The sequence below is a fragment of the Pangasianodon hypophthalmus genome, chromosome 1 (assembly GCF_027358585.1).
Source record: "Pangasianodon hypophthalmus isolate fPanHyp1 chromosome 1, fPanHyp1.pri, whole genome shotgun sequence".
Classification (NCBI taxonomy): Eukaryota; Metazoa; Chordata; class Actinopteri; order Siluriformes; family Pangasiidae; genus Pangasianodon; species Pangasianodon hypophthalmus.
Window position 1 is genome coordinate 2,270,348 of NC_069710.1, and position 14,939 is coordinate 2,285,286.

The 14,939-nt window shown below is 39.9% G+C and overlaps 2 protein-coding genes across 2 annotated transcripts; one reads left to right on the forward strand and one right to left on the reverse strand.

The window, feature by feature from the left end:
- The first annotated feature begins 357 nt into the window (after positions 1-357).
- wdr26a (WD repeat domain 26a) lies at positions 358-8,626 on the forward strand. The gene is made up of 14 exons (XM_034306209.2): positions 358-1,129; positions 1,769-1,868; positions 2,115-2,171; positions 2,275-2,411; positions 2,749-2,846; positions 3,338-3,494; positions 3,786-3,924; positions 4,103-4,243; positions 4,447-4,566; positions 4,673-4,818; positions 4,910-4,988; positions 5,093-5,222; positions 5,994-6,188; positions 6,335-8,626. The coding sequence occupies exons 1-14, from the start codon at positions 831-833 to the stop codon at positions 6,355-6,357; spliced, it is 1,821 nt and encodes a 606-aa protein (XP_034162100.1). The 5' UTR covers positions 358-830; the 3' UTR covers positions 6,358-8,626.
- A 155-nt stretch (positions 8,627-8,781) lies between these two features.
- On the reverse strand, positions 8,782-14,160 carry cnih4 (cornichon family AMPA receptor auxiliary protein 4). The gene is made up of 5 exons (XM_026913416.3): positions 14,004-14,160; positions 13,539-13,607; positions 12,950-13,062; positions 12,702-12,842; positions 8,782-11,054 (listed from the first exon to the last, which is right to left on the reverse strand). Exons 1-5 carry the CDS (start codon positions 14,070-14,072, stop codon positions 11,027-11,029), a joined length of 420 nt encoding a protein of 139 aa, XP_026769217.3. The 5' UTR covers positions 14,073-14,160; the 3' UTR covers positions 8,782-11,026.
- Between the last annotated feature and the right edge of the window lie 779 nt (positions 14,161-14,939).

Sequence of the window (14,939 nt, forward strand, 5' to 3'; positions counted from 1 at the left end):
CATAAATCATTTTTATTGATATAAGACCTTTTTCTAGCAAACTTTAAGTTACCATTCTCGGTCAGGGAACTAGGATGGAAAGAGAAAATACAGCATGATTACTGATTATTTTTGTGTATTATGACGGTTCATTTTTATAGGTCAATTTCTATACCATTACACTGATGATACAAGGTAATGCCGCGTTCAAGTTACCGATTATCCAACGCTGATCAATTATAGCAGGAGAGAGTTAATCGGATTTTTTGGTTAGTAATGAACTCATTGAGATTCCATATTTGACGAAGGGAATTATTAGAAAACATAAAACCTAAGCAATATTTTTTTACTCTGAGCAAATGTAACTCGGTTTTGATAAAGTAGAAATCACACAAGCTCTTGAAGGTAGCACAACGCTCAAGGTTGTTTAGGGCTTCCCGGTGACGTCATCACGTTGAGACGTCCATAACGGACTTGCAGCTGTTCTGACAAACAATAACAACATCGGCGATCGCATTCTTAAGCGAAATAAAGTGCGAATACTGCAGTGAATTTAATTTGGACGTCTAGGCAGTAAGAGACAAGTCTGCGGGCGTCTTGTCACCGACGTTCCCAGTGAAGTAACTCTGGCCTCCGCTTGCTCCTCCAGCGACTCGGAACCGGGCGGAGCCTCGCCACCGCGGAAGAAAGTCCGAGTGTCGGCGGCGGAGGGCGCAGGAGAGACCGGGGCTTCTGCCGGGAGCGCGGGCCTCTCTGCGGCTGTTTTGGGCTTCGCTTCTCTCCCGAGCCCCCGCGCTATTTCTGCTCTCTGCCTCAACCTGCACAGGGGCACTGACACCAGCATTTGTAACATGCAGGCCAACGGGACAGGACAGGGACAAAATTCCGAGCTGTCCTGCCTAAATAGCGCCCAAAACGGCGAATCGTCAGCAGCCGGAGGAGCGCATTCAAACGGGCTGCTGTCCTCCACGAACAACGGCACTGTTGTCACCGCAAACAACGGAGTCCCGGCACCGGGCAACCCTGCCACCTCCACCGCCACGACCTTGGGCTCAGAGACAGGCTCAATGAAAAAGAAGAAACGGCTGTCTCAGTCTGATGAGGATGTGATTCGCTTAATAGGACAACATCTACACGGGTTAGGGCTTAAGTAAGTAGCTGGAATCATTTTAGGTTTAACATGAAACCGTCCATTTAACAGGGAATGGGTTGTTTCAAGTAAGAAAAAAAAAAAATAAATAGCAATAATAATAAATATATTATGAGGGGTGCTTTGTATGTGCTGCTGATTGTCAAGTCTTGTAGTGGGAAATGAAAATACGAGCAAGATAAACAAACCTGCAGAAGAGGACGCAGGGGGCTCCATTTTGCAGAAAGCAGGAAGACTACAGTCTACAGATACCTGTTTTTCAACATATTCAGTTTTCCACAGATCTCTAGCATGAGTGGTTTCATTTTCACCATCAAGCTCAGAAAACAGATACTGGGAACGTGTCTGATCAGCAACATCACAATCAAGAATATCTGAAATGACTGAAATGCTGCTTTTGTTGAATGTATTAAATTGAATACCCATCATTAAATATCTGTTATATTCTCTGTTGGGACTTCATGGGACTTCATTTGAATATTATTGAGCAATGAAACAAGTTCAGCATGATAGAAATCCTCGTTATGTTTCTACCCCATCCATAAGGGAGATGTGTTTTATAATTACTTTGTGTCAGGTAAAATGGGTAAGTAAATAAGTAAATGTGAATATCCCTGTTTTTTTTTTTCTTCTTTTCAGTCAGACAGTGGATCTGCTCATGCAGGAATCAGGCTGCAGACTTGAGCATCCAGCTGCCACTAAGTTCCGCAACCATGTAATGGAGGGAGAATGGGACAAGGTAATAAAAACATAATCACGTTGACTGTTTGTTCTGGCAGCAGATGTCTCATGTGCTTTTAGTTATAGTTATGTGGTACGGAGTGACAGATCATATCATCCTTCAAGGATGAACCTACTTAGCGGTTATTCTCCTTTAGTTTAGCCATTGACTGCGTTTAATCAGTTGTATCTATTTGTGACCTTAATGAATCTCTCTTTTTTTTTTTTTTTTTTTTTTTTTTTTTTTTTTTTTTTTTCATGGTAGGCTGAAAGTGATCTCAATGAGTTGAAAGCATTGATGCATTCTCCAAATGCTATCGTGGTGAGAGAGAATTTCCCCACACGTGTTTTTACTGTCAGGTATTAATCGTTTATATTATGCGCTGCCGCTCGTTTGATGCATCTCTTTTTCTCCCTCTGTTTAGCGGATGAAGTTCCTGCTCTTGCAGCAGAAGTATTTGGAGTATTTAGAGGATGGGAAAGTGTTGGAGGCACTACATGTTCTCCGAGCAGAACTGACTCCTCTGAAGTACAACACAGAGCGCATCCACATTCTTAGCGGGTATAGTACTGCTGCCTCCTGTTGCACACTTTAAAGCTCTTTTGTCTCCATTTCTGGATAGTAGAAATGCCGATGCTTATCGTAACGTCTTAAATATTTAGTTGATATGAATTTCTAATATACATAAGTAATTTTAAAACCTGCTTACACATGGAAACTTAATGATGAACACTTTGATTCCACATGTCATGGCTTTAAGCAGTGACATCTATAAATGATTATTTAAAATTCTCAGGGTGTCGCGCTTCGGATCATGTTATGCGTCTTACCAAAATGTGTGATGAAGGAAATGAGAATAGAGGGAACATGGTGTAAAGCACATTTGTTGGATGCTTAGGTACCTGATGTGCAGCCATTCTGATGATCTCCGAGCCAAGGCTGAGTGGGAGGGAAAAGGGACATCCTCTCGCTCCAAGCTGCTTGACAAACTCCAGAGTAAGTGCAGTCCACACACACACACACACACACACACACACACACATACACACATCCCCTTGTGTAATTAATTCCCATTTCCAGTTTACATAGTAGTGTGTATTACGTATGCTTCATCATGGTTAAACAGATATATTCCGTCCTTCTCCTTTTCTTTATTTTACCTTCTTATCTCTCTATCAGTGCCATGTAATTTCCTTTTGCTTTTCACGTTCAGGGTTTAGGTCAGTATCATTTTAATTCAGCCATCTCAGGAGACAAAGTGAATTCAGAAGATGTATTAAATAAATAATTACTTAAAACAAGTTTTGCACTGTAGAGAAGTTTAGTTGATGAACTGAATTCAGTAAATCTCCTAAAGTGGCTGAGTTGAAAAGGGATTGACCTTAACCTTGCCTACAGTCTGTAATGAGCTACGTCTCCCTACTTTCTCTTATTTGGCGACTTGCCACTCCTCTGTCTCTCTCTGTATCCCTCTCTTATTTCTACAGCGTATCTGCCCCCTTCTGTGATGCTGCCTCCTCGCAGGCTACAGACTCTGTTACGTCAGGCTGTGGAGTTGCAGAGAGATCGCTGCCTCTACCACAACACCAAACTGGACAGCAACCTGGACTCTGTGTCTCTGCTGGTGGACCATGTATGCAGCAGGTAAATGTTCCTTTTCTCTCTCTCTGTCTCTCTCTCTTTCTTTTCTTTTTTTTTTCTTTTTCCCTCAAACTAGTGCTTCATATCAATCTCCCTCCAGCTTTTAATAGAGTTTTCGAAATCTGTATCTTGTTTCTGCCCCATTAACATTTATCTTGATTTGTGATCTTTGTGGTACAGCCTACCAGTGATTCTATTTTTGTTACACTTGTCTTGCCCATGCCAGCTCACATTCATTTCAGCTATGGATGCGCTATAGATGGCCCCTCTGAAATGCGTTCTCTTTATCTCCAGGAAACAATTTCCCTGCTACACTCAGCAGATCCTGACAGAGCACTGCAATGAGGTCTGGTTCTGTAAGTTCTCCAATGATGGCACCAAACTGGCCTCAGGATCCAAAGACACTACAGTTATTATTTGGCAGGTTGACCCGGTGTGTGCTCTTCTTCAAAAATACATAAAAATATCATATATAATTTTAAATAAATTAATACATTTTTATTTATTTAACAATGAACATAATTGTAGAAATTGTAAAAATTATATATAGACTATTTATAGAGGAAAGAAAGGGAAGGTAAACTGTTTGGTTGTCTGTCATGAATATTCAGGAGACGCACCTACTGAAGCAGCTGAGGACTCTGGAAGGCCATGCCTATGGGGTGTCTTACCTGGCCTGGAGCCCAGATGATGCATACCTGATAGCTTGTGGCCCCGATGACTGCTCAGAGCTGTGGCTCTGGAATGTTCAGGTGCAGCTTTACCCTATACAGCTACAGCTGTGCTGCCTGGTTTTAATTTCGCTCCTCTGCTCATCCAGGGTGTATTTCCCCCTCTCGCCCGGTATTCCTGGGATAGGCCTCGGAACCACCACAACCCTGACCAGGATAAAAGCAGTTTTTAAACATAATGAATGAAGGACTGCTTATCCTAAATCTCTATTATTGTCTTTCAGACTGGGGAATTGAGGACAAAAATGAGCCAGTCCCATGAAGATAGCCTGACAAGTGTAGCCTGGAACCCAGATGGAAAGCGCTTTGTAACTGGGGGTCAGAGAGGGCAGTTTTATCAGTGTGTACGTATCCCAGGAGTTGTATGTAATAATGTAACTGGAAACTGTATTTGGTCAGTTGCTGATTACTGTGCATCTACATCCTTTTTAATCATTTTTGACTGAGTAGGATCTAGATGGAAATCTGCTGGATTCGTGGGAAGGAGTTCGTGTTCAATGCCTGTGGTGCTTGAATGACGGCAAAACTGTATTGGCCTCAGACACGCATCAGCGTATCCGGGGATATAACTTTGAAGATCTGACTGACAGAAACATGTAAGGGCATGACATTACCTTTAGAACCAGTCTGACTAGAAAAGCCGTACTTAATCGCCATTCATAAGTAACCGTTGATTGTGTTTCACAGTGTGCAGGAGGATCACCCTATAATGTCTTTCACCGTGTCAAAGAATGGCAGATTAGCTCTATTAAATGTTGCAACTCAGGTACTCCTTCTTATTCATTGTATTCTGTTTCTCTGCTGCATGTCTGTCTTTTAGATTGAACAGAAATAGCAGTGTTGCTCACTCTGCTCTGTTGCTGTGTGTAGGGAGTTCATCTGTGGGACCTACATGATCGGGTACTGGTAAGGAAGTACCAAGGTGTGACACAAGGCTTCTACACCATCCACTCCTGCTTCGGTGGCCATAACGAAGACTTTATTGCCAGTGGGAGTGAAGGTAGAATGCCTGAATTGATGTGCAATACATCACTTCTTTGTACACGTAGTGCCTTGAAGAATGCTAATGAAGTGATTCATGAAGAACCTGCTCTGTTGGTATTTACATGCCTTTAACCTGATCATGGAAAATACTCCTTTCTGACTGGCTGACAGATCTTTTTTTCCTTATATTGGGTGATCTCTAAAGAAGAGCTGGCCAAAAGTTTAATCAGTGAATTTTATGTAATCTGGTTAGTGTTGAACCATGACAATGAGCGTAAATCATTGTTTCGGCTAGATTTATAGATAATTTATAGCTAATTTTTTGCTTAATACCAGTTTTAAACACTCCCTGCACACTGCATAATCCCTAAATTGGCAGCAAAAGCATCTCTTTTCTGTTCTGGTGCTGACAGGAACGGGCCACATTTGTATTAAATGTTAGCATTAATACAAATGTTGAACTTATCTAATAACATTTGGTTAGCTTAGTATGAGCAAAAATTAAAAAAAAAAAAAAAAAAGGAAAACAAGCATATTGATTTTAAATTCAATGATATTCATAGCTTATACTGATTGACTTTTATTGTTCTCACATTTTATGTTTTCACCTAATATTAATGTTGAATGTGAGCTATAAGTCTAGTTTTAATTTTACAGAAAGCAATTAATGAAATGTAATGAACATTTGTTTTTCCTTTTCATGTCAGGTGTAATAATGAGGTCTTATATAATAGCCCAGTCTTTTTTTTTTTTTTTAATCTAATATATATGTATTTTTTTATTTTAGACCACAAATTGTACATCTGGCACAAGCGCAGTGAGCTGCCAATCGCCGAGCTGACGGGCCACACGCGCACTGTGAACTGTGTGAGCTGGAACCCGGTTCTGCCAGGACTCATGGCCAGCGCGTCTGATGACGGCACTGTCCGCATCTGGGGTCCTGCTCCCTTCACTGAATCCCAGGAGGCAGAGAGGCTAGGTGGTAAGAGCTCTGTTAACAAGTTGCACCACCAATCTATGTAAATATCTGGACAATTTGTGAGCATTCTGTCATCATTCTGTAGCTCATGAATGGTGAACACTTTTAAACAAAAATAAAATAGCCCTACATTTTTCCCTCCTCCATAGAATGCTGTAGCATGGACAGTTGATATTGGCCCTGGAGCAGGAGGAAAATCTGAGTAAACACTGCAAGAAATTATGGATGAATGAAGTAAAAAAAAATGCACACTGATGATGTTTTTCTGGAGGTTTACCCCATAGCAATGGAGAGGCTGAGCTTACGCAGTAAAGCCGGACCACTTGAATGAAACTCACCTAGCTGCTGGCCTTTAGCCCTCAGACCTGCGTGGCTTCACTCAGGAGGCTAATTGACCTCAATCTGATGTCTGAGGAGCTGCAGCCTCACAAAACACACCAAATTATTATTTATTACACTTATTATTTATTGCTGCGTATCAGTTGAGGCATCAGGATTGAGTTGTAGTCATGATATGTTCTTTACAATATTCACTCAGTGAAGATTTTTTTTTTTTTTTTTTTTTTTTTAATTATTATTATTATGAATATTTTAATCAGTTTAGCTTATATGATTTCCCCGGAGACCCCTGAGGGCAGCAAGGGTTTGGAGATTTTGGAGGGGTCCACTAACGATTGTCCATTGTATCTTTACCCATATAAATATTATGTTTTTCAGGCACCCGTGTGATTGTGTGCCTGAGAGACGTTTTCACCAGCAGAATGTAATAATTTTCCATGTTTAGACAATTTTAATTGACTGAATTTGCAGGCATTTTAACAGTGAGATCAGACCCATTTCAATTTCTGAGGTAAATCTTAAGTTTATGGTACTTTATTTTCTAAAGTCTCTAATTATCATTTATGTATGATGGGTAAGTGTGTGAGAGGTGATGCAGCTAGACAGTGAGGGGATAAGGTGAATAAGATTTATCTTCACAGCATTGCATGCTATGGGCCCGGGTAAGACAGGAAGTGTAATGTCCCATGAACTGACCTTACTTGAATCTTTTAACCTGTCAGAAAGGGACTGACCCATCAATGAGACTCATCAGTGAGATTTGGGATTAGGCGCCCATGGCCGTTCTCTCTTATCTGCATGCTCCTTGTTCCCTGCTGTCCAACTTGCGGACACCATATAAGACTTGGACCTTATTTACAAGGTTATGAGCACATGTAAATATCGACCATCATTAGTGCGCAAGAAAGAATGCTTTCCCTTTGTAAATGGCTAATAGGTGTTGGTCATATTTGGATTGTGTTATTGTAGCAAGTTCACAGTTAAGCTTTTCAGTGAATTAATTGGGTGTTAATATTAAATCAGGTGTCATGTTCGATGGGGGTGAATTAGGTATGATTTTGTATGATATGGTAAATTGCTCAGTGGTGTTGATGCAGATTGAGAGGAATACAATTCAAGGGTAATGTAAGCAAGCTAAGGTCTAAATAAGCCTTCAGATCATCTTTCCTTAATGTTTTGGCTTACTGCAGTATCCATCCTAATGTACTAATCCCCTTCTGTCAGTCATCTGTCCTATTTAGATTATTTTATCTTGATTTAATTTCTTTTTTTTTTAAACATTGTTTAGATATACAATTGAATAATCTTCACAGTTGTTGGATTTTTTTTCTTTTTATTTGGCTTAATTCATTGTTTATGTCTAATGTTATATTGATCCTTTGTTTTACTTATTATTCCCTCAACTATAATAGAAAATATATCTTCAGAAGTGGCCTCTTAACTACCTTTCTTTTTCTCTATGTGATGTTCTTATACTATACAGAGTGTTACAGTCTGGTCATCAAGCATAAGGAACTTTGCCTATTATGATTTGCTTGTAGTATGTGCTTTATATGTGTGTGTATTTTATGGCATGTATTATGACTGGTCAAGAATATCATTTAGACTGAACATATCTTTCCCTCCAAATGACATACGTTTGCACCTGCATCAGGTAAGCTCCTCTGTACAGGTTATCCCTCCCCTCACCAGCCAAACCTGTCCTGTCGCTGAGGAGTGACACGCACACACACAGACAGACAGACAGACAGACACACACACACACACACACACCCTTTAGGTCTAATGTTAAAACACTGTATCACCAACATTATATTCAATATTCTGCATATGCAAATGACCTTTTTTGGTGACTTTGTATTTCATTTTCAGAGGATTTGTTTTTGCTTTCCTGTGCTGTGAAAGCATGGCTGTGAGCCAGCACGTTAACCACATGGCCCAGGGTGCAATTACCGGGCAAACAGTTTGCTTTGCATCAGGTCCTGAAGGATCTGTTTTGCATTTAACTGTGTTAATATTCTAAGTGATTGTACCGTTATGTAATGTGTAGGAGAAGTCTTACATATGCATATTTTCAATAAAGCATTCAGGGTTTTAAAAAATAGAAAAATGAGTCACTATCGGTTTATCAGCTTTCTGCCGGGTAGCACAACACAATGATCTGCCAGGGCAACGTACATGCTTTATAATGAAATTGAATTGCTTTTGGATTTAAAAAAAAACAAACAAACAAACAAAAAAAAAACAACTCTTCTAGTCACGTTTTCCTTTTTTAATTTCCATGCAGTTTTCATTTTTTTGTGGTGCATTTTTGGGGAAGACAGTATCACAATATAAATAAATGCTTTTATGTCATTGTAGCTTAACAACTATATAAAGAAAAATTGCTTTAATCAACTAAATCTCCCAGGCGACACAAGTTAAACGCACCAATTACCATCGTTCATGCTCTAATTCACAATATTCCACTTACAGTGCTGTAGCCTATAATGAATTATTCCCAAACAGTCCTAAATCACTTTCTCAATGGACACTGCAGTTAGGAAGAAATAGGCTTGTGGAGGGATTTCAATTAATGACCCCGTCATGGGTTACTTTATACTTTAAAGATGCCAAATGAAAAGCAGACAAGATAACTGCACACATGCAAAAATGGTTCAAGTTAAAGTGAATGTAAGATAATGAAGGAAAACATGCACTTAACAAAATCCATATATCCATCCCAGAATACCTTGCAGAATTCTGGGTCGTAATGGGTACTTTGCCACTGAGTGTACTAACAGGCAGCCCACCTACGCCTTTGTAGCAATGTGAATATTTGTCAATTATAATAATGTAAGGGAAAGATGTTTGATTCTCTATGGCTCTTTATCTTAGTGAGAAAATATCTCATGTTGTAGGTAATAAATCACTGCTCTTAAAGGAACAGTTTGTAATTTTTAGAATTCTCTGCTGCCTTTAAGGTAAACTGCACTTGCAATTAGAAGATTTATCGGTCTCTCAAAGTGACCCTGCATGCCCTCTGCTGAAACTTTGTATGCCTCATATGTTGCCTTTTTGTGAGAAGCTTTTACAGCCGGAAGCTTGAGCCTACTTCAGAAAATGTAAATACAGTCATGAAGTAAAGAAACTAACCTGGCAATATCACAAGTTAGTGTCTTTTTGAACATATCTTTGAAATTACATGACTACATGACTCTTTGAAATTACATGACTACAAACTACAAAAAAAAAAAAAAAAAAAAAAAAAACTAAAATAAAGAAAAACTACCTAAAAAACCACCTTCAGAGAAACACAGGAATTACTCTTAAATGTAAATACAACAGTGATCACTCAGCAGGATCATTCCCGATTTGTGTGAAGTTACTTTAACACTCTGTGACTGTGCCTCTGGAAAAAAAGTCTTTTCTAATTTTCAAAATCATAGATCAGGGCAATGTCCAGGCGATATGGCCTGCAAGGAGTTAACAGTTTTGCAATGTGTTATACATGACATTCATAAAACAGGGCTTTTCTGCTGTTGAGCAAGTCCTAACAAGATGGAAAGGTAATCAATGTGAAATGGACAAACAGCATGCTTGAAACAAATGAGACCAGACATGCCAGAGCTAAAGTTATATCATGTTTGCTGTAGACAGACTACTGCCAAAAAAATCTACTGCAACCAAAAGCCAGCAGCAACTCCCAGCTTATTACCCCTGAGCATAGTGTTTTTCATTCTAACTGGACTCATGTTTATAGAATGGTAAATGTGAGAATGACTCACACCAACAAATTACAGCTTGTTAGATGAACTGATAGATTTGTTAAAATGAAAATCAGAAGGCAAAGAGGTAACCATGGTACCCCCAAAACATAGGAACAATACTGCAGAAAACAGGCCAGAAACACAACTTTGCATAAATCGTAAATGAAAAACATATATACATATGTTAACCCAAACACGTGCCAAGTTGGTAATTTAAAATGTGCTTATTACAGTTTGGAATCATTTGTAGTAATAGCATTAACTGAATAACATTGAAACATTATACACAGAGCATATTCCAGCAAATTACAATAAAAATGACGGGTAGACAGGTGGGCACGTTTACAATGACGGCACATTTAAGACAAGCATGTGGAGACATGACATGCTCACGAGGTGTAAGCTTATCAGTTGCTCTGATGAGTCAGTGAGATTGTCATGTTGATTCAGCCCTGAGAAGCAGCGCACGATGTGAGCAGTGCTACAGCTTTAGAGCCTTTTGCACAAACAGCTAAATAAAGTAACTACACAAAGCTTTACTTCAATGCAAATACACAAGCAAAGAACACACAGGAACACCAGTCTCTCAAGTCGATTATTTCAGTAAGGAGATGATGATGATAGTCAGGATGAAGTGTCTGATGGAGTGTGGGGGGTTTTTTGATCGGCTTTAGCTGTGACTGATGACTGTATTCACAGCACAAAGTGGACAGTTTATGGTTTGGCAGTTGAGGTTCTTGCGTCTCTGCGGCATCAATCATTGATCAGTGCCAGGATCATGCTGGAATTGAAACCAGAGACAGAGTGAGTGCGTTAGAGAGCGTGACTTTTTCCAGGCAAGGGGCTAAATGGACAGAGGTTAAACCTGGAGGTAACCGGTACAGAAACCCTAAACAGACAGCAGGGTCCAATTACTGGACAGTTGCTGTTTAACTTTTCATTTGAAAATAAACCTTGCCTATTAGCTGTCATTTAACTCATTTTATAGATACTATGCATTATTCTTCATATAAAAAATATCTGTCTGTTTACATGTAATTGTATACAACATGGCATTATACAAGTTTTTTTTATCCCATCCCTTCAAAACAACAGAAGACATAAATGTGTATAATGCTATACAGTAATAACTAAACATTTTAGAAAACCCTGTTCAGACAAACATGTTATGAATATGACATGTCCAACATTACCTTCAAAGCCTACAGTAATGACTTTGTGGTATTACCCATCTTACCCTGGGCTGCGTGGTTAACTGTTGTATGAAATGAATAAACTAGGTCTTGGAATGAATTAAAAATTAAACAAAACACCTTGCAATCTTTTCAGAATCAGGAACCTGCAGATTATGTGGAAACACTGATACGACTGAATAAAATAAAGTCTCACGCAAAGCCATCATTTAACTCTCCTGCAGTCACTTCGCAGTTAAACATGTTCACAGAAGACTATGAAGACACTAGCCAGACTTGAACTTGTGATAAAAGGACATAACACCACATTAATGAATTCTTACATTATGCTGTACACTACATTAGAAACTTTGTCAGGAGAGAATATTCTCTTGGTCTGTATTAATGAACTTAATTAGCAAACTAGCTGTCCATATGTTATTACATTATGTTAGCTACCACTTGTAGTCTGGTCAGTTCCAGGTAAGCAAAACATGGGCCTGGGCATCACACTACAGCTTTCACTTGCCTGGTGGGCTAGCTAGACACAAGACCTTAACCATAAACATTCAATAAATACTGATACACTATACGGCCTAAAGGTTTGTGGACACCTGACCATCACACCCATATGTGGTTCTTCCCCAAACTGTTGCCACAAAGTTGAAAGCACGCAGTTGATTAAAATGACTTTGTATACTGTAGCGTTACATTTTCCCTTCACTGGAACTAAGAGGCTGAAACCTGTTCCAGCATGACAATACCCCTGTGCACAAAGCGAGCTCCATGAAGACATGGTGTGTGAAGGTTGGCGTGGAAGAACTCGAGTGTCCTGCACAGAGCCCTGACCTCAACACCACTGAACACCTTTGGGATGAACTGGAACACCGACTGAACCCCAGACTTCCTCGACATCCCAACATCAGCGCCTGATCTCACTAATGCTCTTGTGGCTGAATGAACACAAATCCCAACAGCCACGCTTCAACATCTAGTGGAAAGCTTCCCAGAAGAGTGCAGGCTTTTACAGCAGCAAAGGAAACTAAATCTGGAAAGGGATGTTCAGAAAGCACATATGCATGTGATGGTCAGGTGTCCACAGACAGACCGAAGCTGACAAGTTAAAGGTAATTTAGTTCTTGTTTACAGAAGTGTACTTTCCTGTGGTAAGTTTTGATCATCGTGCTGAATTTGTATATACATTCCTACCAAACATGCGAGAGTTGTGAATTGATTTTTTTTTTTTTTTTTTTTACCTGTACAAATAGATGAAAAAGCAGAGTAGGTGGAAGCCTAATTTGATCATGGCCTCCTTCATATGGGACTTTAACTGTCCTCTGTTGTGGATCTCTGTTGGGTCAAACACTCCCATGTTACCCATAGGAACCTTCAGATATCTTGTAAAAAGAAAACATGTGCAGTTTAGCAACACTTAGTTTTACTGAAGAAAATTCTGTTAGCGACGTTTCCAAAAAGCACTCTTCTGACGACTTGTACAGCTCACCTGTACACGTTCCACGATGCCACAGGTACATTGAGGAGGAAAATAAACCAGTGCATGGAGACTAGCATTAGGAACGTGGCCAGAGCTTGGCCGATTAGTTCGGGTATGACCCACTACACACGGGGAAAAATGATGATTAGTCATGTTATTAGACATCATCACAGCATAATGCACATATACAAATACACAATAAGGAAGGCAGTTTGGTGGTGTTTAGTGTCAGCTGTTAAGTGAAAGTGGATCTACACTCCAAGTAAAAAGCAACTTGGAAAATTTGAATATTTAAATTCAAGGAGGTCATTTTTCTCTTCCCAGTGTCAGTGACTGTACACTTTACACTGCACAGCTGCTGAACTCAAGACTAAACCTGGGACCAGCTTAACACTTAACATCTGAGGGGTTGGATCAGGTGCAGGAAAAACACACACACACATGTGCAGGGTATGAGCCAACATGTACCCAGCACACGACCTGCACAGGAAACTGCACTGGAAGGCAACTGATGAGTTGAGAAGTGTGGAGGTGGAACCCTGACTAGCTACACATTCATTCATCCTCCTCTCTACTGAAAAACCTCATGAACACCTACTTTGTTCAGCTTTGAACAGCAAGCTCGGGCATTAATGTAGTCACACTCAAGATCAGACAGAGTGATGATCTGCATGTAGAGTTAAGGTCAGTTAATACTCATCGACACGTGGAAGAAAAAAGACAGCATGTTGTAATTAGGACAAAAGTCACAATATAGGAAGTTAGCTAACTTCTCGCCAGTTCATTCACCTAGCACAGTAATGTTACAGTAATAAAATCTGTCAGCTGGTTTAAAGATAAAGACCAGGGTACTGTTACGATCGGGTGAAAAGAACATGTTGTTTGATTCAGACTAAAAGACCTGGAGCAATAAGGTTTTTCGCAATCTCCGTTTCTGAGCCTCGTCTTTGCTAACCAAGCCACTGCAAAATGCAAAAAACTGCAGGCTAGAATCTACTCACTGTGTCGACGTGACAAATTAAACACAGCGATTAATCTGAAGTAAAGTGCAGTGAAAGGATACAAAGTACACAGACAAGAAAATCAAGGCGCAGCAGTCGACAAGCGACAGGATAAACACAGCGGCTTCCATTTTCAACTTCCCAACCCGCGCCTACTTCCGGTTAAGAGTTCTACTTCCGGTCGAGCTTCTTCTTCGCGTCATTGCACTTTCTAGGACTTACACAGCGCTACTGCCACACAGTGGCCACAACTCACAATTTCTGTGTTAAGATTCCAGGCATGATAGATCATATATACACTGAAAGCAAGACAGGTAGGTCCTGATTCCAGGGGTTTAATTTATCTCTTAACACTGTCCGTTTAAATAAATATAATTCCCAAAAGATAATTGTTTCTCGTGTAGGAGCCAACCTGGTGGAGGAGTTGAAAAACTTAAGAAAATATAATAATCGACTCTTGTTTGGCATTATGGCATGTTTAAGATAAAAAAAAAACCAAAAACCTACAGTAATATTTTTCCATATATAATGTTTGCCTAGTCCTATAATTATATGACTTTGCTAGCGTTTGGTAGTATAAAAAATATATATATACACACCGGTCAGCCATAACATTAAAACCACTGGCACCTGTCAAGGGGTGGGATATATTAGCCAGCAAGTGAACAGTCAGTTCTCTAAGTTGATGTGTAGGAAGCAGGAAAAATGGGCAAGCGTGAGGATCTGAGTGACTTTGACAAGGGCCAAATTGTGATGTCTAGACAACTGGGTCAGAACATCTCTAAAACAGCAGGTCTTGTGGGGTGTTTCTGGTATGCAGTGGTTAGTACCTACCAAAAGTGATCCAAGGAAGACAACCGGTGGACCAGTGACAGGATCATGGGCGCCCAAGACTCATTGATGCGCATGGAGAGCAAAGGCCCATCTGGTCCGATCCCACAGAAGAGCTACTGTAGCACAAATTGCTGAAAAAATTAAACCTGGCTCTGATAGAAAGG

What these genes read in the sequence shown, in the direction of transcription:
- cnih4 (XM_026913416.3), bottom strand. Translation starts at nt 14,072, where the DNA reads ATGGAAGCCGCTGTGTTTATCCTGTCGCTTGTCGACTGCTGCGCCTTG. An exon ending in GCATCGTGGAACGTGTACAG is followed by an intron (nt 12,843 to 12,949) that starts GTGAGCTGTACA and finishes TCTTTTTACAAG; the next exon opens with ATATCTGAAGGTTCCTATGG. An exon ending in TTTTTCATCTATTTGTACAG is followed by an intron (nt 11,055 to 12,701) that starts GTAAAAAAAAAA and finishes TTTCAATTCCAG; the next exon opens with CATGATCCTGGCACTGATCA.
- wdr26a (XM_034306209.2), top strand. Translation starts at nt 831, where the DNA reads ATGCAGGCCAACGGGACAGGACAGGGACAAAATTCCGAGCTGTCCTGC. An exon ending in CGCATCCACATTCTTAGCGG is followed by an intron (nt 2,412 to 2,748) that starts GTATAGTACTGC and finishes TTGGATGCTTAG; the next exon opens with GTACCTGATGTGCAGCCATT. An exon ending in GTGGACCATGTATGCAGCAG is followed by an intron (nt 3,495 to 3,785) that starts GTAAATGTTCCT and finishes CTTTATCTCCAG; the next exon opens with GAAACAATTTCCCTGCTACA.